At 37.4% G+C, this 26,764-nt stretch overlaps 2 protein-coding genes across 2 annotated transcripts in view; one reads left to right on the top strand and one right to left on the bottom strand.

Annotated features, from left to right (window-relative positions):
• The window catches only part of ANO3 (anoctamin 3), a 266,818-nt gene that overhangs the window by 53,142 nt on the left and 186,912 nt on the right, over nt 1-26,764 (bottom strand). The window contains exons 13-14 of the mRNA XM_058546154.1: nt 21,140-21,236; nt 14,719-14,779 (exon numbers count right to left, since the gene is read on the bottom strand). Coding sequence (XP_058402137.1) covers nt 14,719-14,779; nt 21,140-21,236 — 158 coding nt within the window. The remainder of the gene's footprint in view (nt 1-14,718; nt 14,780-21,139; nt 21,237-26,764) is intronic.
• On the top strand, nt 2,150-15,492 carry MUC15 (mucin 15, cell surface associated). Its single transcript, XM_058546155.1, has 4 exons — nt 2,150-2,207; nt 8,239-8,969; nt 10,942-11,091; nt 13,233-15,492. The coding sequence occupies exons 2-4, from the start codon at nt 8,276-8,278 to the stop codon at nt 13,391-13,393; spliced, it is 1,005 nt and encodes a 334-aa protein (XP_058402138.1). The 5' UTR covers nt 2,150-2,207; nt 8,239-8,275; the 3' UTR covers nt 13,394-15,492.

The following is a 26,764-nucleotide window of genomic DNA, read 5'->3' as shown; positions in this document are numbered from 1 at the left end:
TCCATCAGTGACAATAATGTGACTTCATATTCCGGAAACTCCACTTGTGAGTGGTTCCACCATTTCAGACAAAGAGGAGGTATCTCTTCTTCCAGTGTGTATTGTGAGGCTTAATTAATGGGTGGGAAGCAATTGGTAAGTGCCAGATGAAAGGCACCGTCGTGGCAAAGTGAGCATTGCACAATGTGTCATCTCAGCTGGCCTGGCTGATCAAATTGTCTGGTAATTGTCTCTTATTGTTGAGCTCCTCTGGAGAAACAAGGTCCAAAATGGGATTGGTCTTACCTAGAACAATGGTATATACCTGGAAATGTATCTCAGAGAGACTTGTTGGGCAAGAAATTACTTTTTAATTCCAACTCAGGTGATTTCACAAAGGTTTCTGATCATAACTAAGTGAGCTAAGTAATAACTGAGGCATTAAATTTATGCATAGTTTTCATTTTATGGCTTTACTTCCAGATGTGCTCATGATAGGGAGAGTAAATAGGGTTGATCTCTAGGGTCAGTTCTAACCAACTGGTTATGGTTGTCAAGAGGACAATGATGAAAAGGATTCTGAGGCGACAGCTAGGGTCTTCAGAAAAGAGGGTCATGGGAGGTGAGATTTGACTCTTACGGCAGTAAAAGCAGAGAGTTGTAGCACAAGTGCCTTGTAATTTCCATGCCTGGTATAGGCCATAATTCCTATGGTCAAGTCAGAAAGTGGTAATGATATTTATACACATATCTAGGAAAATCCCTAAGGGTATGGTACATTCAATCCTGCCAAGTCATGTTCAACTAAGTACAGACATAAAATATTTTTTCAGTTCGATTTTTTGCTAGTAACTGGCTAATCTGAAAATAACCAATTGAATTCTATTAAGCCATTGCCCAGTAAGCAGTTGTGTGGTTAAATTTAACTTGCTTTTCTTCATACCAGTGCAGACACAGCTTAAATATCCTTTGAGTGAATATTTTTTAGGGGTTGGTTTAATTTCTAATCAAATTCTGAAGGGGCCTTTGGGCTTCAGAAAGTTTAAAACTATAGAATTACCTGGGGCCGATTAACTGGGCAGATTCCTTGCATTCAATTTGAAGTTCCTGACCCTTAGCTAAAGTTTCATTTTCTCTCTCAGCAGTGGAAACCTATCTCATTGTACAACAGAAACTAAGCACAAACCTCAGGCACACTGAGCTGAACAGACCTTGGCGCCAGTCCCCAAATATTGATGTGCAGAATGTCGCAGAAAGTGCAGCTTCACTCTTCTCCCTTTCATAAGCCATGAAAGGAAGTGAAGGAAGTATGCCAGGTTGCTATTCAACTCCAGTATTTTAATCAAGCATTGCTGGGCACTTCTGAAACTCTCCAGCTTCTAAATTGAGAGTGAGCAAAGAGAACACAGGATGGAAACGACTTAATTGAGAAGGCTTCCAGGACTATTCAGGATCACATGGCCATTTTCAGACAGGCCCCCATTACTCCCCAAACGCCTGAAAGTCAGCAAGAAACCCCATCTCAGTCCTGGTGATTATTTCTACTTAATGTTTCATAGCTTTCTCAAGGATCCCAGTACACATCAATTCATTTTGTCTTAAGTCGGTTCTTCTATAAAAGCGATCTCAGTGCACGGCAGACAAGGTCCCTCACTACAAACCTGACTACATCTTCTCCATTCAGGTTTTAAGTACACAATAGGGCATCTTACCATGGGAAAGAAAGATCTGTTTATGAGTTAGGAGAGAACCTAGGGCTGGCACAGAGCCTCAGGTGCAGGGTATGACTCATTTTGTTTTCCTCACCTGCAAAGGGGGAACTCAGTACGTGTCAGAAAGTCCTGATGCACCAGGGGACCTTACCAAAGTCTTTGTCCTTTTTTTCACTTAGGGTAAGAAATGGATGGCCCTTGTTGCTCAAGAGAACTAGCCTGCCCCAAGTCAAAACAACCAACCTATGAAAGCTGGAGGGTTGGGCTTTTTTTTAAGGGCTGAATGAGGCGATCTCTTCATGCAGACAGCTGAGAAGCAGGTTAGTCAGGTTCCTGGGCTCTCTATTACACAGGCAACATAGGCCAGCCCCGCCCAATTTCGTTTCTCTGGCACCCTCCTGCTCAGTGGGACACCAGCACACTTAACCCATCTGCTTTCTCGAATGCACGGCAGACATCCAGCCAGGACAGCAGTGATATTTCAGTTCCTGGTTGAAAACACCTCTAGACTTGAAGGTAAGTGTGTGCTGGGTTACATAGGATCCCCCCTCTTCCACCTCTCTCTCTCTCTTTCATTTATCTACCAAAGAGAATGAAAGCAGGCTCAACTTTTGACAGAACAGTCTGGCAAGTGGCTATAGAGACCGATGTAAAGACAGATAGTTGTTTCATTAAGTAATTACCTTCCAAATGAGCATTTGCACTGTTGAGTGACTTAACTTTAAGAATTACTGCCAAATTTGCTAGATGATGAAACCAGCTGAAGACCTCAATAAAAACCTTATTTAAAACGTACATGACTACGAGAGAGAGTTTCCTTAAGTCGGATCTTAGTAAAAGTTTCAAAATGTTTAAAGTGGAAATAGCAGCATGAATATAAATTGAATACTTAGATTTAAATTATGCACTTGTGCTTAAAGGTTCTTGCTAAAGTATTAGAATATAGTTTTTGAAAAACAATTTTCTAATATGATGAATTACAAACTTCTATACATCTTTTCCAAACATTTTCTTAATCAAAAAATTCACAAATGTTATGTATATAATTATTTTGCTTAGCATGGTCTGTGCACGTGTTTAGCACTCACTGGAAATCTAAAAGGCTAAGTCAGCTGCTAGAGAAGACACCTCGTGGAATGAAGATGTGGATAAAGTTTCTTAAAAGTATTTTCAGTTTGTGGCTATGTAAGGCTCCTTTTATCAAAGGAATGTCGATTTACTATTTACCCACTTTCTATTTGGTCCATAGACGCTGTTTCCACACACAGTGAAACATGATAGAAGGCTGAAAATCCCATGCTTGGGAATTTGGGTCCAGAATATTTCTTTGGAGAGACAGTCTCTATCTAAGCTTGACTCTCTTCCCACCTAATTATTTCAGTATTGAAGTTGATGACTGAGAACGCCCAAGTTAGCAGGGAATATGACATTCGATATAATTTTCCTGTATTTAGGCATACCAGTCTTTTAATTAGAATGAGGTTCACAAACTTTTGAAATTTGTTTTTTTTGTTGAAGGAAAGTCATATTTTTCTTTTCCTTTTCTTTTTCATTCTTTTTAAATCAAATAAAAGTAAAATGATATGCCTAAGGTCCTCAGGTACAATCCTACTCTTTGGCTAGTTAAGTCTTCTCACCTTTTCAAAACCCTCCTATAAAAGAGGCATTTCTAGAAGCATAATTCATTGCGTCCTAATTTATTGTGGCTCTTTCATTTAGGGGAAGCAAAATACTGTCCAAGATTGGAAAGGCCACTCAAAGTAACACTCAAGGTGTGCCTAGGATGTTGGCTACATGTCAGACTGAGTTTCCTGTGACAGACAAACAAAACCAATCTATCTTAATTTGTAGCCTGAGATCTACAAGAAATGATCAAAAGCAACTGAGAGAAGTAGCACAGTGTATACTCTTTATTTCACTGCAGAAACATGTTTTTATATTACCCTTTCAGTGTGCCTCAACTAATGTGTTTATTTAAAATTTCTGATTTTGACTGAGTTTAGAACGCCTAGCATTTCTCTTCCTTTGCATGGGTTGATTACCTGACACAGACCAGTACCTCCTTATTTTCAAAGCTTGGTATAAAATGGGTATGACTCAGTTACAATAGGAAGGCTGGGCAAAATAATGACTTTATGCATTTAAGGAGAAGTGAAATTATGCACAGGGAGCGTGCATTTGCTTCCTTAACGGTCATGGTTTTCTTTTTTTTGTTTTTTTTTTCCATCTCTCACCACCTCCTACAGCCCTCCAAACAAAAGTAGTAATGTGAAACCACTTTTTAGTGCCAACACCAAAGACAGGGCAGAAAACAGTGTTCATTTTCTCTGTGTAGAGGAATTATTTAAAAACGCAGTGAAACTCATACTCTGAAAGTATATTTTAAAAGCTGTTCAATCCTAGAAACAATAAAAACATTTCAGTATATATAGAAAGGTTTAGAATCTGTGTTTAAGGTATTACACAGTCGATGGTGATCCTGTTGTTTTTTTCTTTTCTAATCATCATCATCATCATCATCATCATCATCATCATCATCTTAGAAGTTCTTCAAGTTTGTAACGATCTTAGCTCTGTTCCTATGTTACACCCTCAAAGGTCCTCTTAGGAATTTCCACCTAGGGGCAAGAAGGGGAAAAGAACAGGAGGGGAAATGATGCTACCTGGGTCTCCTGATTTTTCTCTCCTACAATTTCACTTTCTTTCATCCTACCTTCTTTCTGCCTCCACGATGCATCTGGTTGAAAGATGAACTTGCACACAAGCATGCCATCCATCATCCGGCATAACTTCAGCTTTACATAACAAGTGTATAACACAGTTTAAATATTTGAACTCGAGAGGTAGAGGCTGAGAGGAAAGTGCAAAGAGAAAGAATACAGATTTCTTTTATAGCCCTCTAGAGCTTCTGTACCATCTCCATTAACCTTTGCTGCTTACAACATGTTTTGTTCAATCCAGAATAGGGTGAAACTTAAAGAAAATTACCTAGCCCTTGCTCCAGCACAAGTCCAGGACTGGGGTTCTGGATAGCTGATGACTTCAATTCCTGGCTGCTTCTATCCCTTTAAGATGAAGGGATCTGAGTAAGAGGTGTAACCTGGTTCTCTTAGAAGCCAGGGAACAAGGAAAAGTTGTAGCCTTACCTGCAACTGTATTAATTTCAGAAGAAACTGCAAATAGCATTCACAACATACTGTCTTATCCGTCTCTTCCCTGGAGATAAATTATACGCAGTAACAGAATGCTTGGCTCAATTGGGGCGTTAATACCTTAGGTTTTCAAGTCACAATCAAAAGCTGAATGAAGGGTAGAGAGATCCCCTGGTGGTTCAGTGTTACAGGCGAAGTGAAACAGGAACAACAAAACTCACTTTGTTGACTCTTGGTATGTAGGTTCTCCTAGGAAGGCAGCGAAAGCTCAAGGCCATGCTCCTAATGTAACAATACGAGAAAAGTAGAGCAGTGAAGGGCTGATTTTCCCCTCTGGTGATGACTTCATTAGGAAGAGAAAATAACCTGAAAGCCTAAGTGTAGAGAAAGTAAATCAAACTGCATAATAATGATAAGAAGGGCCACGAAGCACAAGTCATCAACTAATCAGATCACTGGCAGTAGATGATGAAAAGGGCTATAACATTTGCTATGAACTTGACGGAGTTCACAGGAGAAAGATGTTTCTGATAAGGGACCTGTAAGTATTTTTAAACTAAACTGAATTGCATTGTAAATGTGCTAGGCGAGGCATCAGTTCAATGAAATGTTGGTGAACTACAGGTCCTGGGAATAATCACACATGTTTTGTTAATGTTAATCTGTAAACTACATGGTAAAGATGTCCATCTAGAAACCACAGAGACAATTGTTGGGGTTTTCTTAAATTAGGATACAAGTGTATTTAGTGTACTTGAGAGGTACTTAAGATAGAAGGCCCTATTTTTCCAGTGCTTAAAAAAATGGGATGATAAACTGCTGTGGTTAAAATAATAAAATTTGGAGAAGCCATGCTATGAAAATGATGGTGGGAAAAGGTTCGAAAAAGTAGGTGAGTACCAAATTTGATACTCCTTTGTAACTTTTGTTAGATAGACGAGTGATTACTAGCTTTAACGCCAAGGTGTGAATCCTAAAGCCATCTCTCAGTCACGAGCTGTGTGTCTTTGGATACATTACTCACACTTTTTACACCCCATTTAATCATCTGTAAAAAAGATTAATAATCCCTTCCTCATTGTTTGATAGTTTTTGGTAAGAGATAAAAGAGAAAATATGCAAAGCATCTGATATAATAAATGCATAATAGTAATATGTTTTCCAATTATGTTAACAATTTTCTAGGATCTAACTCAATTTTCTTGGTTATCACAGAAAAATGAATGAATGAAATATAAACAAACAGCATTATCACAAACGAAAATACCTATATAATCCCTACCAGGTCAAGAAATAGAGTGTCAGGCACACACAGCAGCTCGTCCACGCCCACCCAGTCAATGTTGTCTCCTTCCTTCCCACAGCAACTGCATTCCTGACTTCTAACATTCTAGTTTTTTGCCTGTTTTTGAATTTTATATACATGGAGTCACATAGTACAACTGGAATTTTAAGCTCTGCATTACGTTTGTGATAATCACCCATGTTGTTGTATGCAGCTCTAATTTGTGAATTTTCAGGTACGAATATTACACAATTTATTATCCAATCTATTACTGATGGATGTTTAGATTGGAGACACTCACACATAATGCCCCTAAGAATTTCCTGTATGTCTGCCTGCCTTGCTTTTTAAGTAGACTTTTCTTAAGTGATAAGCAAAAAGCATGGAAGATATTACACCTCTAAAACCTTAGGAATCCACAGGAATAGAGTGCTTGCTAAAAGCTTTTGAAGAAAATTATATCAGGATGTATTATACATATATTTAAGTTGTACACTATGAAAGAAATAATTAAGTAAGGAGGGGGGCACTTAAAACCAGAAGACAATCAGAGGGAGTATTTTGAGGCTCCTCAAACCCTAATGAAAAATAACCAAGACTGAAAATATTTGTAAAAATTTCTGGGAGAGCTTTTAAGAAACAGCAGGTCCTAAATAACAGCAGTTGCATCTCCTCCCTTTTCTTATCCCCATCATCCTGGAGGATTTTAGTGACAAATAAGCTCTAAGGCCCAATTCAAAGAATATGAAATCAGTTCTCAGACTTTATTGTTTGAGGAGGAACAGTCTAACATTTTTTTAAAGAATGTTTTTTTCCAATTAAAAATACTTTAAGTTTTAGCATCTAATTAGGTTATAGTCAGTAGACTTGGCTTTCAGTGCTGTCTCTTCCTTTTACTAGCTTCCATTACTAGACACTCTGAACCTCAGCTTCTCCATCTACAAGATGGGGATAATACAAGCTATTCTTGTCTCAAGGGACCATTGTGAGGATCAAGTGAGATGATATTGTAAACTTTGTAAACTTATGTAAGACACTTATAGAAATATTATTATATTTTAATAAGAAGAAATGGAAGTTAATGTCTATTAACTGCTTACTTTAGGCCAGATATTGTTCAGAGTACTTATACCTAAATCATCTCATTTAGTCTTCAGAACACTGTGAAGTCAGAATATTATCATGATGATAAAGCAATTGCTTATTATGATGATTGGTTTTCATAGGTTATAACAGAAGCCAGAATTCTAATTTAAATCTAATTTCAAAATCTTTTCCCCACATCCTCCTATTTATGAATTGTGGCACTTTCACACGTAAGAGGTAGAATGATACGCCTGGATTGGAGGTCAGGACCATGGTTTCAAACCCCAACTCTGCCACTCTCTAGCTAGGTCATCTTTTCCACACACACTCCCAACTAGATACTTCATTCATACAATAACGGAATACAATTAAAGAATATCCTAAAATCTAAAAGTCTTTTTTATTTTACCTAATTTGAGATTAACAGGAAGAAGGGCATCATGAAGTGAAAAGTATTGTGAAAAATAGGATGTTAATTTCAAACTCAAATAACTCAAATTAGACACTAATAAAATGATTTCAGTTGAGTTCCTGACTGAGATCACTTTAAAGCAGCACATTTAGTGTATAATCAGTAACATCATTTTCATAATAAATATTCCAAATTACATCTTTATGAAGAACATGCTTTCTTAAATAGGTTGAAGAAATCAGACAGTTCTACATGCCCTATATTTACAATACATAGAAAATTTTATTTAGCAGTCCATCTATAATTACATATATTTCAACTTCTCCCAAGCTAAATGATCTTTGAAATAGTGTAACAGTGGTGTCTGGCTTGACAAAGTTTTCACACACATTTGCCTAGAGGAAGGAAGGAAGAAATAGTATATAAAAAATATAACGCAGTGACTTTAGTTTTAGTACATAATCCTAAGAAAATAAAATTATGGAATAAAGAGTATGGTATTATCATCTCAGTATTACGTCTCTAGAGTTTTATCACTTTAAAAATACGGATCCATTTAAAAAAACCTCAACACTCCATTTAATAATTCAAATGGTTGTTACTTCCTTTCAGATTCCCCTTAATAGCATCAACACCAGAGAAGGCTACAATGTTGACCTCAGCCAAAATTCTGTTGATTTCAACTTTCTTTAGTTTACGACTATCTGGAAGCCATGGGGAAGAAGGTCTAGAAACAAACACAACACAAAGCATTGCAGAAGGCTTGAACAAAGTGGTAAATGAATCTGTTCCTTTTGGAACTGAAGCAAATTTAAACTCAGATAAAGAAAATAGAGAAACTGCCTATCCCAAGGCAAATAATTCTTCTCCTGTGGATCCATCAAATAAAATCCACAGAATAACACATTCCTTCAATAATTTATCAGCAGACAACTTTACTGGGAGTCCAAGACACACACCCATGTTCTCCATCAGCCCTCCCTTGATCCACAGCTTTGTTGCTAAATTGCCTTGGAACTCATCTATAGCAGATGAAAATCCTCTGCCAGTCTCAGCACCTCCCAATGCTACACGTGCCGTATCTTCAGAAAATTTCACTTGGTCTTCGGCCAATGACACCATGAAAACTCCTGACAGCAGTTCCATTACAGTTAGCATCCTCCCTCCAGCACCAAACACCAAGTCTGTGACCCAAATGACGATGGAACCAGATGAATGGCTCGCCCCAACCAGTGACAGCTCGGTGGGGTTTACTCCCTTTCAAGAAACAACAACTCTACAGCCCACCTTAAAATTCACCAATAATTCAAAAATCTTTCTAAATACATCAGACCCCCAAGAAGGTAAATATAAATGGATTTAACTTTCCTTTTGTGTGAAATTGAATCTTCAAGTAAGTCATATAGATGACATCTAAGGAACGTGCCATACTAGACAAAATGAGGAGACTGCAATAGCATAGGTAGTTCTCCCTTTTCGGGGGCAACCATGATATTCACTGGAAATAGTGAAGGGATTTTAGGGCTTCAGACAGGAAATACTAGTTATTACTGTATGGGAACGTGATGAGATGGTGGGACAAAATGAGAAAGGTTAGGTTGAAAAGAAACAGAGACTGAGGTAGTGGTACAGTTTTGAGACACTGGGTAACAATTTTACCTGAATCTTTGAAAGACTACTTGAAATTTCACGTGCTTTTAGGAATACTATATTTAACTAAACTTCAAAAATATATGTATGTGAATTTTAAAAATTGAATGAAATAAATGAATTTATAAACTATCTGGTACCACATAGCAATCACAGGAAAACAGAACACTGATATTAAAAAATATGTAAATAAACTCAACAAAAGGAAATCCTCCTCAATTTTTAGTTTAGTACCTAACGAACACCATCAAAATGGAATTTAGCTGTGAGTGTCACAAGAAAATTCTACTATGGGGACATTTTTATGTTTCATTTAGGGATTACATAAAGCTTTAAAACAAAGTGGAAAAGATCTCTAATATTTAAAGAAAATTTATTATATTTTATTTTTTCAGGTCTAACCATGTTTTTGTTTCCCTGAAACTTAAAAAAAATACTTTTTTTCCCCATGAACTCATTGATTTCCGATAGAACTTACTTACACATTATATTAATGATGTAAACACCACATCATATATACAAATTCCTATTTGAAAGTTGTGGCTAGTGTACAGGAAAAGTTCTAAATTCTGAAATCTAGGCTTTATTATAGCACTGCAACCAATATATTGTATGTACATATATTTCCATTTCAGCTATAATTTTAACACATTCTTTCACTCACATATAATCTGATATTCCATCAGGAAGTTTTTTTTTTTAAATATTCTCTCTCTTTTGTTTCTCGAAACCCAATATACATATTGAGAATACTGAGTACTTACTCCTACCATTACTCTGTAATCAAAACAAACTTGGTTAATTTTGCTTCACTTTTATTTTAGTAATAATTTTGCTATTAATCTTCCAATGTGAAGGTTAATTTTTTTTTTATAAATGGGGTTTTATATAGAATTAAGACCCCTTGTCTACCTAATTAATAAGCTTATTAAACATTGAAAATAAAATACACTAAATATGAGTTGAGGGAGCATTAAGTAGTTTATCGATGATTTAGTCTTCAAACAAGGTACTTGGCAAAGGGGATGAAGGAGTGAAATTTTGGACTCCCGTAAACTCAGACCTACACGTCTGCTCTTGATGTGCAAGGCACTGCAAGCATCTTGCTTTGGTCTATTTGTTGTATTTGGAAATATCCTGCATCAGAATATACTGCTTTTTCCTCATAGCACATTTTCACTTGGGTTTTGAGAATTCACTTTCTATTACCTACTTACTCCCATTAGCTTTTTACTTTTCAATTATTATAGAAACAAGCTCAAAGTTCATTTCATCATTAAAGTTCATCAGAGATTCAGAGTTGATGAAAAACTTAATATAGCATTCAACATAGAAATTAGATCTTAATGAAGCATACACATGGCATTTCAATACTATTAGTGTTAATAAGTAGCAAGACAGTTATAAAACTAAAACTCAGAATTATTTCAAGGCAATTCAAAATTTGAAGTGTGGTTTTATCAGGAAGTATACTTGCCAATATATCCCAAATACTTAGTATAAAACGCACACACACACAACACACACACACTACATCACCACTACCTAATTTTTAAAAAAACATTGTTAAACATTCTTTGGTATACCGAAAGTCCATGTATATATTTCTGTTCTTTGAGTAACTATTTTCTATTTCTTATCTGTAAATTATTTTTTCTTCTCCAGAGAACAGAAATACAGGAGTAGTATTTGGAGCCATTTTAGGTGCTATTCTGGGTGCTTCATTGCTTAGTCTTGTTGGCTACTTGTTGTGTGGAAAAAAGAAAACAGATTCATTTTCCCATCGGCGACTTTATGACGACAGAAATGAACCAGGTAAAAACAACTTTCAGAACTTTATCTGCACACAGTGCTTTTAATTAAGTGAGGATGCTAATGTTCACTACATTATCTAGAAGGGTTTCAGAGATTCATATGACAGAAACAGACTAAAGATTTAATACTCTCTGTTTCTCAAAGAACATAGCCAAAATAATTATGGACTTGGGAGTGAAATTTAAGAGCCATTTGGAACTGTTGCTAATTGCATCACAATTTGTTTAAATAATAATCCCAGAACCTAAAACATATCTATACAATTGGAAGATAATGGTATGATAATAAGAAAAAACATGGCCGGTTTTGTCAGTAAGTAACTGCAAAGCCATTCTTTTTTTTTTTTTTTTTTTTTTTGGTGAGGAAGATCAGCCCTGAGCTAACATCCATGCCAATCCTCCTCTTTTTGCTGAGGAAGACTGGCCCTCGGCTAACATCTGTGCCCATCTTCCTCTACTTTATATGGGATGCCGCCACAGCATGGCCTGACAAGCAGTGCATTGGTGCGTGCCGAGGATCTGAACCCGGGCTGCCAGCAGCGGAGCACGCACACTTAACCACTACGCCATGGGGCCGGCCCCTGCAAAGCCCTTCTATGTCATTGTTGGAACTCTTAGTAGCAATAATTTGAATAATGACTTATTCTAATTTGGAGCTCTTCTAAAGTTTACACGATGCAGTAGCCCTCTATTAATTATCCTAATGAGTCTCTAAAGCAGAATCTCTAAAGAGTTGCATACATGGGTACATAAAGTCACAATATACCTTAATTCAGGAATGTTCTATTCATGTGATGGAAAAGACTAACCATATCTATGAATGAGAAACGTATCTGCTAAGAATAAAGCACTTAGTTTAATCTTAATTATACAATATTAATTAGAACACAAATGAAATAACTTCAAATGCTTGACTCATCTCTTTTTTTTTTTACTTCAGGAACAAAAAATCTGTTTTCTAGTCTACACAAGGGACTGCTGCCACCATAAAAAATAGTTAAATGCCCCTGGTAGATGCCATTGATAAAGTCTTGTTGATTTTTGATAAGTTCAGATCTTGACTGACATATTGTTCATTTTCAGAACCAAATCCATTAATTTTAAATTTAACTGAATTCTGTTATGGGTTTCTAGCAATCCGTATAAATAAAAAGTGGCACTTTTCAAAATTAAAGGATAGGATTTTGAACAACAGGGGTTTCCAAACTTTTTTTAACTTCAGAATCTTTTCTTTATCTGTCATCACATGCAAAGGTTCAGGCTATCAAATTGATACAATCTGAGATGTTGTGATTGAGGCATAAGAGAATAACTCAATCACACCTCTGTTTTACTCCCTCAAGACAGCTTTGAGACACCTCTCCCAAATCCCTAAGGTTCCTAGGAGCCCAGTTTGTAAACAGATCTCTTAAGGAACAGATAGGATATGAGAATACCTAACTGAATAATTAGATCACTAATCTATTTAGTCACTGCTTTAGTATTTAAAGATATCTAGTGCATGCCAAGTTTTCTTTGAAAATAAATTCAAGATCATCAAGGAAATGATAATTGGCTGTTTGTTGAAAAAGAAAAAAAAAAAATCTCCTATATCCTTGATCAGAAAACCTCAAGCTCATGATAACCTGGATCTGTCAGAAGGAAACACAGCTTTTATAAATAATTTTCTTTCGTCTCCATCTTCAATGGCTCAACCATAAAGATATTGAGACATTGGAAAATAATAACACTGATTTTAAAATTAATGCTCTTCACTTTTTAAAATTATTCTTTACACCAGAAGTAGAACTCCGAACATGCTGACAAGGCTCTGAATTCACCAGATTCAAAAGTCAATGAGATTTATGTCTATACTTCTTTCTACAAAGTATTGCTATACTTTTGTTGTCATCTCTCCCTTAGTTCCCTTATTTTTGGTCCACCAGCAGTGAAATTTTAGAAGTTAAACTCTTCTCTTAGTCTTAGAAAGAAATGTGGCTTGAAAAATATCTACTTATTTAAAATTTCAAAACTAAGATCTGAAAAGCCCATATAAAAGACGTACCTACTTACTCAGCTACAACAATTCCTATAGTCTGGCAGATGCCTGAGTGTGCATCTTCCAGACTGTCACCATCAAACAATATTTTGTTACTTTTTTAGTGCTGCGATTAGACAATGCACCGGAACCGTATGATGTAAGTTTTGGGAATTCTAGTTATTATAACCCAACTGTGAATGACTCATCCTTGCCAGCAGGCCGAGAAAATGCACGTGATGGCATTCCTATGGATGAAATACCTTCACTTCGTACCTCAATGTAAAACTAAGGGAAAAAGGCTTCAGACAGCAAATGTTCGCCCACATCCTGGCCTTTCCACAAACCCATCTTCCAAAAGCTGAAGCAAGATCGCTGTCATGTGGCTTGTGCCAAGGAGAACTGTAAAAGCGTGAGACTAGTAGCAGAAACATAAAGAGAGGATAAATCATCCAAAAAGTTTCCTTCCTTACCATTTTTGGCTGTGCTGAAGCATCTAATGAGTAACCTTGATTTGTATTTTGGTCTATTTTTTTCTTAGTAGGAAATGTTTGTGGAATCAGGTAAAACTAAATGATTTCACCATGATTGCCCTGCCTGATAATTTAATTTAAAAATCCTTCAATGAAAATAGGGACCCAAAACTACACTTTCACATTTTTTTTTTTGTGGACAGAAACAAATGGATTGACTCTTTACTGTCTCCTCCTCACCCCCACCCACTGTAGTCCTAACGCCATGCATCACGACTGGCATTCTCTTGAAGAAAAATTGGAAGAGTGATTTTTTTTTTTTTTTTTTTAATTTCCACTTAAGGCTAGAAAGAGAGTGTGGCACAGAGTTTCTGTTCCTGGGAAATTAAGGTAATGGGAGAGAGACCTGTATTCAGTACCTTTTACTTCTCTGTATCAGGGGATACATGGTCAGCCCCTTGACTTGCCAAGTTGACAATGACTTGCATTCAACAAGGCCATGGTAGAAATCTGATCCTAACCAGGAAAGTAACTGATTCTCTTCAAATGGTGAGGCATTCCAACCTGTCTGATTTACTCTAGGCCTCAGTTAATTGGGTCTTTTAGAAATTCTATGAGAAACATGGTGAAAAAAGTCAGCCAAAGCATATACCTGTACATAATTTTTACTTTTAAGATGTTAGATAGGAACGGGATTTATTACGTATTAGACATTATTGCTCAATCGTATATGGGATAGATTCTGCATCTCTAAATGTATGAAGTATAAGGTTAAAATAATAGATGAATGGAGATATTAAGCAAACAAAAAAACTTTCTGAGCCCCACCTTCAAGAGCAAAACAACAAGAAGCCTAACTAATTTGGATTCTAGTATGTTTCAATTAGTTTTTAATTACTACCTGCTTTTGGTAGGAAAAATACATTCCTTAGCATAGTAAGGTTGAGGCTTTAGGGATTACAGGATTAGATCAAGGGTTAAAATTCCCAAAGAAGCAGTGAATGTGTAAAGACGGCAACCAAAGCAAGAGACTTTGTTGTTGAATGGATACATGGGGTGTGTGTGGGTGTGTGAAGAAATGCAGCAACAGCCTCAGAAAATAAGGGCTAGGAAGTAAGTAATGGAAGAACATACTTACCCCATATTGCCATAAAAATAGCAAAGAAGACTGTCCCTCCATTATCAAACAAATATGTCACCTTAATGGAAAACAAACAAAAATATTAGTCACACTATTGGTTATAATAATCCAGTGATTGCTGCTTGCACTTAGGTCCTACGGTGTTTTTTTCTCCCAAAGGAATTGCCTTATTTTGTAGTTTGTAAATATAAGCTATGAGATGCTTCCATGGGTCCTGCAACTGTTTCATGTGATTTTCTCCTGGGAGAGGGGAGGAATCAGCAGGTTTCTCCTTTTCTTCTCTCTTGCCTTGGATTCCCTTTGGACTCCACCTTCATTTCTGCTCAGAAGTGGTCCTAGTGCCCCAAGGAAGTATTTGTGGGCCACAGATAGTCCAGCTATGCTGTCAGCTGTAAGAAGTGAGCTCTTCAGTTTAGGCATACCTAGTGGCACATCCTGTTAGTGAAACTTCCAGGATTGGGGATGTTGCAAAATGCAGACTTCCACCAGTGAGCCAGCACTTCCAACGGAAAGGAATCCCAGTGCTGTCCCTACTCTCTGATGTCTCAGAATGTGCCGTGGGTCATGTAGTGGCCATAGGAAGTAATGAATCCCACTTTAAGTTGTTTTTAAGAAGTGTCATAAATCACTGGACATTTAGGATGTAGTCAAAATGTGTTTGAATCAGACATTACCTGAGGTTTTATAAAGAACAATGTACAATTATACGATGTTCCTGAATACAACTATCAGGGTTGTGAGGATTGTTTGATTTTAATAAAGTGTAAATTCAATTTACCTTTGCTTCTTTTCATTTGCAATAATGCCCTCACTGTATTTATAAGTTAGTAAGGGAAATTAAACCAATACAGCCAAGGCGATATATGTTTGGCAGTCACATAAATACCATAGAAACTATAGAGAGAATAGGGGCACTAGCCTCACAGGAGAGAGCAGCCAATTAGGGGCTAAAGAACCTTATTATAAGGAAGTGGGAGTGCAATGGTGTCTTCTTTGCTCAGTCTACAGGCTAGAGGCTCCTTAGTGGGGGCATTAAAACAACACTAATGTGTATTTTAATTGTCACATCTGGAATACACTGCAAAACAATATGGAAAACAGATAAAGGTAGGATGCGTTTTCTTGTAATGTAGCATTATTGAAAATATCACTATACAGAAATGTGCTCCTTTTGGAGATCTGTGGATAGATGCAAGATGTTCTACACGGCTCTAAACCTCTGTAATTGTTAAGGCTCGGGATTTCTCAAAATGTTACAAAAATTGGTTTTCACAGCAATCATCAGTATATATTACGTACAGGAGAAAAAAGGACTATAAAGAAATTCTCCTACAGAGCTCATAAAATCACACCCGGCAGGGGAATCCAGCTTTTTTGTCTCTCAAAGGCATCCCACAGAGACACCTGCTGTTGCCGAGCAGCTGAACAGCTGTCTGCTTTCCTTTGTGAACAGACCTAGTGCAGGAAACTGCCTCTTAGAGGATTAGAACAGACACTTTACACATGAGGACTTAAAGGTCACCAAGAAATAATGGCTCTCCCCTGCTCTAGGAACAGCCATGCTTTCAGAAAAGTCACAGATAAAAAGCCATACTTAACAACAATTGTGTTGCATGGACATGATTTGTCATGGTTTATGTAATGTTCTCCTTAAAAAAGCTCTTCATTTTTTTTTTTCTTGCTAGGTTTCAGACATTTTTTAACTCAATAAATTTCAACACTAACTTTTTAGAAACACATCCATGAGACACAGTGAAGTATACATGTAATATACATGTAATGTGGGATTACATACATGTAATGGGACGTAAAGCTAGAATGGGAATTAGGTAGGACTTCAGAACTTGCCCTAAGGAGGAGTGTAGACGTATAAGATCATTGTGTTAGATCCACTAAGCTGTTACATGGGGGATGTTATGGGAGACCATGGAGAGAAGAAGAGCAGTTACAAGCCTGTGGGTACAGATTGAGGTGCTAAGGACATCATTGTGGGTGCTGATATAAGAGCTGCTGAATGACAATGGGGAGCAGCTGAAGGAAGAGTCAAGCAGAGTGTGGGTGGCTCAAGGTTAGATCAGGGGTGATTGGCAGGAGAATGGGGGAAGAGGCCTTCTGCCTAATAGGAAAGGAACACTTGCTCTATAAAAGAAAACTCCAGAAGAAGTCTCAAGAAAATTCCCAAAGCAATATAATAGACTTTTCTAAAGGCAAAAAGAAGCTTGTCCTGTCTACAAATGTAATTGGCAATGAACTATTGTATTAGAAAAATAGCTTGCCTCTATGCATAGGGGGACCTATGGAGAAGCATTTTATCCAATTTTGTTGATGTGAGTAGGGAATATATGAAGATAGAAGCAAACTGAGCCTCAAACAAAACTGTGTTTAAGCACAAATTCTCCATTATCTTTGACATCTGATTTCTCTCAGAGAGGTGAGTGTGGCTAGAAATCAATAAATGTGGGTATTGTTTAAGGAGATAAATTTCTTACTAGGTTGGAAGATTAAAGTTTATGTCTCCTCTACTTTAGTGGCTAGATCTCTCTCTAGAACTGTTCGATGGGTTCAGAATAACATAAGACTCTGGAAACTGCCACTTATACTCCATTAAAGCCCCTTTGGGCTAAGGACAGCAAGGTGCCTCTCGGGCAGATTCAACCCTGCCAGCCAGGCTATTACCGGTGAGGGGTGCAGGAAGTAGGAATTCAGGCTGGAGTTCAGCCCTCTCTCACTTCCTCAGTCATTAATTCTTAGACAGGGCAAAATCTGTACAACCATCCATGTTCTCTGAACCTGGGCACAAGGTACACCAAACATGGGAACTTCAAGAGTCCACTCCCTTCCCCTGACCCTTTACCTATTTAGGGCAATATCTTTTAAAATGTTGTCCTAGGAATCAGAATCACCTGAGGAGCTTGTTAACTTGCAGATTTGTAAGCCTCACCCTTGATTGACTGATTCTGAATTTCAGTACCTGAGGCCCAGGAATCTGCTTTTTAACAAATGTTCTTGGTGATTCTGATGTATAGCCGTACACCAACTCAACCATGAAGTTTCTTAGAGAAGAAACACCCTCTGTCCTATTTCTGTTGTAGCCTCAGTATACAGTCTGAGGCTCATCCTAGGTATTAAATAAATGTTGAACAAGTAAAAAAAAAAAAAAACCCAAAGCTAATAACTATTATGAATAAAGCTAACGTCAGGAGTTGAGTCATTTTTAGAATTATATGAAAAAACAATGCAGGACCCTTCTATCTAATGATTTCCCCTTAAATGAGAAATCTTAGCATAATGGGTATTGACACAGCGTGATATCACGTGCTTTTAAATGAGTGTGAAAATATCACCGAATTACTTAATTGCAAAAATGTCTCAATTCCCATACTTTTAGGTATTAAAAATGAAAACAGTCATCAAAGAAAATGTTAATGTTCTTACATATAATTTTTATCATATGACAGAATCAGTCTTCCCACGAAACATAACCTTGAAATTATTAAGAGAATAATTACATGTATACACACATACTTTTCAACAAAATATAGCAGATTTAATTCTTGTTACTTGTCACGAGTGATGATTGATTTCATACAGAATTGACAAGTCCCTAGATGATGTGACTAGGTGATCATGTGGATAGATGATCCTAGATTGGTTGGCTCCTTTCTTTGGTAAAAATCTGCTCCCTTATTTCTGACACTGCCCAACAAGTAACTTCTAGATGTTTAAGTACGTAAACTGCTATTAAAAAAGAATGTTTATTTCCATCCAATGAAGGAAGAGTAATTCTGATTTTTAAGGTGAAAAACAAGTAGCTACATTTTATCTTAGCTAGAGGAACAAATACAAGACACAACAAATATTTCATCCTAGTGGGTTTTATTTCTTGTATCATTCCATAAGATAATATTCCCTGCAAGCTAACTTTTCCACCTTTTTTATAATAGTTATTAAGTGAATTATTGCTGAGTCATACCTGTCCCTATACATACTCTTTGCTACTAAGAAAAGGAGGGATGTAGATACTGCATAATGACAAAAGCCCCAGAGATGTAGCATTTCTCTGGACAGTTTCTTCACTTATTCACTCTGCCATGTGTGGATGTTTCTTATCTTTGTGTTGAGACAATGCCAGTGTGTTTTATTAGACCTGTCAAAGTAAAAGCAGAAGTAACATATGTATGGATTTGTTGGTGTCCCTAAGGCTGTCATATGTCTTTAAAATGCATGAGCTAGGAGAGGGACCTGTGTATATACACCTAATAACTTTAATACACTTGGCTTTTGCAAAAGGTGTTGAGAAAATTCTTCCCCAAATAAGACATCTTTCTGGAACGTTTAAAAGAATTCAAACTAAGAGTATTTTAGAAATTAAACTAAAAACAAAACAGACTTTTCTCATGCCACACACTCAAGATAAATAATTCAGAAGCTAATTTTACTAAGTTTTGGTCTTGTTTAGGACATTGAGTTTAGGACATTGAGTAGCTTTTGATTTTATACCCAGTGTGTCAAAATTAGTTTTACAGAGACCTCTACTTCTGAACAAGATGGAATAACAAAGATTGATTTTACCCCCATTCTGGAAACAACCAAAGAATGTACAAAATATATATAGCGTTAATATAAATATATAAAAATATAAAAACATTTCAAGACAGTGCATGTTAGGCAATGAAGGACAATGATCCTTGAGAGGTGGGAAACAAATGAGGTGACCATTATGACGGCCTCAAGTTACTACACTGAAAGAGTTACGAGGGTGCAGAGAGGGACAACCCAGACAGCGCCCAGTGAGCACATATGTGAGCAAACTAGCTGAGGAAAGAACCACCTGAAAAGACTACAGGTAACAGCGTCAGGAGCTCACACAGAGTCGGGAATGGTGCCGATTCCCACTAGCCAGGAATGAGGAAATCCTCAGTATTGGCAGTGCATTGGGTACAGGACACAGAAAGATCTTGCTTTTATTGTGGGAAAAAGTAGTGCTGGGTAGTGCACTGCTGTGAGCCCATTTCACAAATCCTAAAAGCAAGACCCAAAAGGATCCAATTATTTTCAAGTAACTAAACTCCAATGAGATATCTCTACACGTGTATTAGAACAGTTAGAATTAAAAAGACTGACCATCTTGAGGATTAGTGACCATATGGAAAACTGGAACTCTCATACACTGCTGGTGGGAATGTAAAATGGCATAAAGCCTTTGGAAAATAGTTCGGCAGTTTCTTAGAAGGTTAAAACATCCACCTATCAAATAATCCAATCATTTTACTCCTAGGTATTTACCCAAGAGAAATAACAATACTCGTCTATATGAAAATTCGTAGACGAGTGTTCATAGCAGCTTTATTTAAAATGGTAACAACTTGAAACAACCCAAAAGTCCACTAATAGACGAATGGATAAACAAACTCTGGTCTAGTCATATAATGCAATACTACTCAGCAATAAAGAGGAATGACCTACAGATAAATGTGACAACATGGATGAATCTCAAAATAATTATGCTGTGTGAAAGAAGCCAGAAAAAAAATCACACACTGTATGATTCCATTTACATAAGGGTCGAGAAAACACAAACATCTATAATGACAGAAAGCAGCTGGCTGCCTGAGAAGGGTGGGGGTGGGAGTTGGGGTGGGGGGAGGGTTGGGGTGGGGTAGGAACAGGGATTATAAGAGGACTTGAGGAAACTTTGGAAGCGATGGCTACATTCATTATCCTGATTGTGGTGATGGTTTCACAGGTGCATATATATAATCAAAATGTATCTATTTATAAACTTCAAATATGTACATTTTATTATATGTTAATTATACTTTAATAAACCCTTTTACAAATAAATAATAATAACTGTAAAATCGAGTTTCTCAAACTTGTGTGTATATTGGAATCACCTGGAAAGTTTTAAAATATGCTGACACCTAGGTTCCAAACCCAAAGATTCTGATTTAATTGCTCTGGAGTGTGGCTTGGGCTTCAGGAGGTTTAAAAAGCCCTTCGGGTGATTCTAATAGGCAGCAATTTGAGAACTTTTGGTATATTATTTCATTTTCTCTGTAAAATTAGAAGTAGTTTAATTTCATGGGTCTTCATGGAAGATACAAATCTAATCATTAGCAATGAAAATAATCATTTTCTCCTAAAAACATCTAGATATCATTGTAAGTGGAAGTTTATGTCTATGATGGCAATAATCAGTTATAAAAACAAAGGAAGACAAAGATATTCAAATAAAAATATATTTGTTTTGTAATTGCTGCAGGGTGGTATTTTATTGCGTTGTCAATGGTATGGATTGTTGAAATTCTGGGGAACACTTAACTTTGGTAGAAAGCAGTTTGCTGGAAGACTTGTTACTACCTGCTTCTTAGAAGAAGCAGAGCTGGGGGAGGTGGGGGTGAGGGTCCACACCCACCTTGGCGTAGATACAGCTCTCGTTGAGTCTTTGCAGTGAGCAGTTCTTGTCACAGAGAGGGCACATGAAGACTTCAGTGGCCTTGCAAATTTCTTGGCTTGAGAAATCAAAGAAGAAAAAGAAAGCATGAATCGCCATGTTTAGGAAGGTGCTTTGCCCCTGTGGCTGGTCCTGCAGGAAGCAGTAAGGCAGCGAGGAAAAGAAGTGGAAGTAGTGGGGAGTGGGGGGCACGTAGGGAAGTAATTAAGACTGTGGCTCCAACACGAATTTTTAGGGTATTTGTGATACTGAAGTTTTTGTTTGCTTCTTTGGTTTTAGAAATCTCTGCCAAGATACTGTAATGATAATAAGCCATATTTTACCCTTGTGAGACACTTGTGGGGCTTTGTTACAAAGACAATTTTACACACGATTTCACGGCAAGCAGGATAATATTGTGAGGAACACGCAAGGGAGTTTCAACCAAGCTCACAGGCTTGGAAGCGACTGAGCTGGAATCACATCTGATTATTCTGATTTCTCAGGTCTATCAATCTTTCCCCTGGATCTCGCTGCCTTAGAATCACCAAAATGAACAGCATCCATAATTCACACAACTTCATAACTGCCACTGCAGTCAGTCGGTGCATCAAGTTCATTGCGAATTTGAGGGAGATGATTTTTTTGTGTGGTGCCTCCACACACACTGTCAAACCCAAGCACAGATCTATCAGCACCAAGTCTAGAATCTTAGCCATCAGGCAGTCCTATTTTTAATTCCAGAATCATTAAACTCATTTTCTGTAAGTTGCTCAAAGTTTAACTTGATACGTAACATAAAAAATATTAAACAATTTTTTTAAAATAATTTTATTTATTTATTTTTTTCCCCCAAAGCCCCAGTAGATAGTTGTATGTCATAGCTGCACATCCTTCTGGTTGCTTTATGTGGGACGCGGCCTCAGCGTGGCCAGAGAAGCGGTGTGTCGGTGCGCACCCGGGATCCGAACCAGGGCCCCCAGTAGTGGATCGTGTGCACTTAACCACTAAGCCACAGGGCCGGCCCTTAAACAATTTTTAACAACGTATTTTTTAGCCTAAAATAAGAGATTGGAGATGATTACAAATTTCTTTGACTTTACTTAACCACTAAAGGGAGGGAGAGTGGCCAGTGTTTCATAATTTCTTTTGCAGAACCTGATAATATAAACCACCACTTGAACTGTGGCTTTCTTTCGTTTTATATCTATTGTTAGATACACACATCAAGGGCTGATTCAAAGGAAACAATAACCACGAATTTAAGATGATAGGAGGAGGGAGCAATTTGTCCATTTGGGAGTAGACGTCTGGACACGCTCCAGGGTCTTGATGCTTCCTATGATTCTGTTAACATGACAAAGCACAGAATAAGATGCTTGGTGATGTCCACTTTGGGGAAATGTGAAAGTAGGTTTAAGGGAAGGCAGTATGGAAGCATGAGTAAAGCATGGATTTTAAAATCAGATCTATTCATCAGGAAAAAGCAAATCAAATCATGTGATATTACCTCACAGCTGTTAGGATGGCTATAATCAAACAAAACAAAACAAAAGATAAGTGTTGGCAAGGATGTGGAGAATCTGGAACACTTGTACATTGCTGGTGGGATTGTAAAGTGATGCGGCTGCTAAGAAAAACAATATGGGGGGTGCCGCTTGGTGGCGCAAGCAGTTAAGTGCATGCACTCCTTTGTGCATGCACAAAAGAAATAAAAATTAAAAAAAAAAAACAATATGGAGGTTCCTCAAAAAATAAAAAATAGAACTACCGTATAATGCAGCAATCTTACATGGATGAACCTCGAGGACGTTGCGCTAAGTGAAATAAGCCAGTCACAGAAGGACAAATACTGCATAATTCTACTTATATTAGGTATCTAAAACTGTCAAATTCATAGAAAGAGAGTAGAATGGTTGTTGCCAGGGGGTAGGGTAGGGGGAAAGGGAGATTTGCTGTTCAATGGGTATAAATTTTCAGGTATACAAGACGAATAAGTTCCAGAGATCTGCTGTACAACATTGTGCTTATAGCCAACAATACTGTAATCTGCACTTAAAAATTTATGAAGACAGTAGATCTCATGTTAAGTGTTCTTACCACAATTAAAATAAAATATCAGATATAGATTTGACCACTTAGTAGATATATTGCCCTGACCAAGTCACTTACCTCTCTGAGGATCAATTTCTTCATCTCTAGATGGACGTAATATCTAACTAGGATATTACATAAGGGATATTGATAATGTGCCTCGTACATCACAGTCACTTGATAAACAGAAGAAACTCTTATTGCTAAGGATGTCATCAAGGGAGGCTTTGAGAGGTCTTTTAGGACCCAATAGCTTTCGAAAAGCTTGTCAATACTGAGGACCACGTAAACTGCTTGGTAAATTCTAATGCCCAAGAGGCAGAATACACCAGAAAGCTGGAGTTTCTGCTCTTTGCCCTGGACCTGAAACCCAGGGCCTGAGAAGCAAGCCGTATCTACCTGCTTACTCATTTTCCTATTCCTACGATATGTGCTCTCCCAGGCACAAATCTGACCACGTTTGGTTATGTAAGACAATGAACACATAGAATACATACATGAACATATATATACAATAAATAATCTACAACTTGATTGTTATATCATTCTACATTTAACTGCAGGGCAATTAAGAAATCTGACCTTAATTTACATAAACATAGCTTGTAGAAACATAATAAGTAGAACCCAATCTTCAGCTTTTTAACATTGTTACCTTGCAATAAACAAAAATGAGCTTAATAAAATAATATTAAAACAAAGCAACATGAAATAAAAGCCCCATGTCCTCCCCCAATCCACCATGATAACACCTATGACTTAACCACGTCTGACACCTTCAATGGAAAATTTCAGTGATGCTTATCTTGGTTTAGAATAGAAAGTCTGACAAGATCTTAATTACACTGTGACAGCAGTAGCAGTGATATCATACCATAATGCACTGAAGAAAAGATCTTGCTAACACCTTTGAAAACACTCCTTGTACTAAAGGTTAAAGAATACTTGTCTCGGGGCCGGCCCGGTGGCGCAAGCGGTTGGGTGCGCGTGTTCAGCTGCAGCGGCCCGGGGTTCTCTGGTTCGGATCCCTGGCGCGCACCGACGCACTGCTTGGCAAGCCATGCTGTGGCGGCGTCCCATATAAAGTGGAGGAAGATGGGCACAGATGTTAGCCCAGGGCCGTCTTCCTCAGCAAAAAAAGAGGAGGATTGGCGGATGTTAGCACAGGGCTGATCTCCTCACAAAAAAAAAATAAATAAATAAAAATAAAGAATACTTGTCTCATACAAAAGGAGCCTAATTTACTCCACTGGTGCATAAATCAATAGGAACAGCAAATCTATTCCTTTCATTGTCTTTTGTTTATTTTCAGCTTTGCGGGGGTTGGGGGGGAGTCTATACCACAGGGTAAAACTTTGTGAATATGTTCTCCACAGAACCGGCTTGAACAGCAGCTAACTGTCTGAGAATCATTTTCTGTCATTATCAATCCATTTTAAGAGTGTTTTTCAGGGCCGGCCAGTGGTGTAGTGGTTGGGTTCACATGTTCCATTTCAGTGGCCCAGGGTTCACAGGTTCGGATCCTGGGTGCAGACATAGGTACCGCTTATCAAGCCATGCTGTGGCAGGCATCCCACATATAAAAAAAAAGTAGAGGAAGATGGGCACGGATGTTGGCCCAGAGCCAATCTTCCTTGGCAAAAAGAGGAGGATTTGCAACAGATGTTAGCTCAGGGCTAATTTTCCTCACCAAAAAAAAGTGTGTTTCTAAAACCCTAAAAGTGTGTTTCTAAAACCCTAAAGACTCCATCAAAAAACTGTTAGCAATAATAAACAAACTCAGTTAAGTTGCAGGATACAAAATCAATATACAAATATCAGTTGCATTTCTATACACTAACAACAAACTATCAAAAAGAATAAAAATACTTAGGAAAATATTTAACCAAGGAGCGAAAGATCTGTACACTTAAAACTGTAAGACACTGATGAAAGGAAATGAAACTGGACCCCTATCTTACACCATTCACAAAAATTAACTCAAAATGTATTAAAGACTTAAGTTTAAGACCCCGAAAGCGTTAAGACTCCTAGGAGAAAACATAGGGGTAAGCTCCTTGAAATTGATCGTGGGAATGATTTTCAGGATTTGACACCAAACGCAAAGGAAACAAAAGCAAAAATAAACAGGTGGGACTACATGAAACTAAAAAGCTTCTGCACAGCAAACCACCAACAAAATGAAAAGGCAACCTACAGAATCGGAGAAAATATTTGCAAATCATATATCTGATAGGGGGTTAACATCTAAAATATATAAAGAACTCAAATAATCTAATTACAAAACAGGCAGAGGAATTGAATAGATATTTTTTCAAAGAAGATATACAAATCAACAGGTACACGAAAAAATGATCAGCATCACTAATCATCAGGGAAATATAAATCAAACCACAGTGAGATATCACCTTACATCTGCTAGAATGGCTATCATCAAAAAGATAAAAGATAAGTGTTGGCAAGGATGTGGAGAAAAGGGAGAGCTTGTGCACTGTTGGTGGGAATGTAAATTGGTGTAGCCACTATAGAAAACAGTACAGAGGTTCCTCAAGAAGTTAAAAATAGAACTACCATATGATCCAGCAATCCCACTTCTGGGTATATAGCCAAAGGAAATAAAAAGAGGATCTCAAAGAGATATCTGCACTCCCATTAGGAATATGGGAGCATTCAGCATTCACTGCAGCATTATTCACAATAGCCAAGATATGGAAACAACCGAAGTGTCTGTCAGCAGATGAATGGACAGAGAAGATGTGGCGTGTGTGTGTGTGTGTGTGTGTGTGTGTGTGTGTGTAATTTAGTCATAGGAAAGAAGGAAATCCCGCCATTTGTGACAACATGAGTGGACCTTGAGGGTACTATATTAAGTGAGATAAGCCAGACAGAGAAAGAAAAATACTGCATGGTATCACTTTGTATGTGGAATCTTAAAAAAAAAAACACAAATTCACAGAAACAGAGACTAGAAAAACAGTAAAAAAAAAAAAACAGTTTTTCTTTTCAAGCCACTATGACTCTAAATCATGACCTCTCTTCTTAGCCTCAGAGGTCACTGATTCAACAGCATACAGAGAAACTCCCAAAAGGGGATAGACGTTTCCAGTGGGCACAAGTTTGTCCAGGAAAATGCTGCCTTCTAGAGTGGTAGTGAGTTTGCAAAACTCTGAAATAAACCTGTGACCAGATGAAATGCTTTTGAACAGGGAGTGTTTCTTTGTTTTCATGCTAATTATCATTTGGCCTTCATGAAGAACAAGGCAACTCTTGACGCCAAATCAAGGAAGTTGCTTATGGAACAGGATTCAATTCTAGGACCATGAAACCATCTGGTTTTGAGGCAAAATTGTTATACATATACAAACATATACATATGCATATTATAAAAATATTTAATGAAAATTCAAGGAAATGGATTGTTATGACCCCATTATTATCCAGTAGCAAGGCCATGGTTAAAGGCTGACTGAAGGAGAAAAAAGGGCTGAGTTTTGAAGGGAGGAGAAGTGCTCT

This window comes from Diceros bicornis, chromosome 7 (genome assembly GCF_020826845.1).
Source record: "Diceros bicornis minor isolate mBicDic1 chromosome 7, mDicBic1.mat.cur, whole genome shotgun sequence".
In the NCBI taxonomy this organism is placed as follows: Eukaryota; Metazoa; Chordata; class Mammalia; order Perissodactyla; family Rhinocerotidae; genus Diceros; species Diceros bicornis.
Note: the sequence above shows the minus strand (reverse complement) of the source record. Positions and strands in the feature narration are given on the sequence as shown.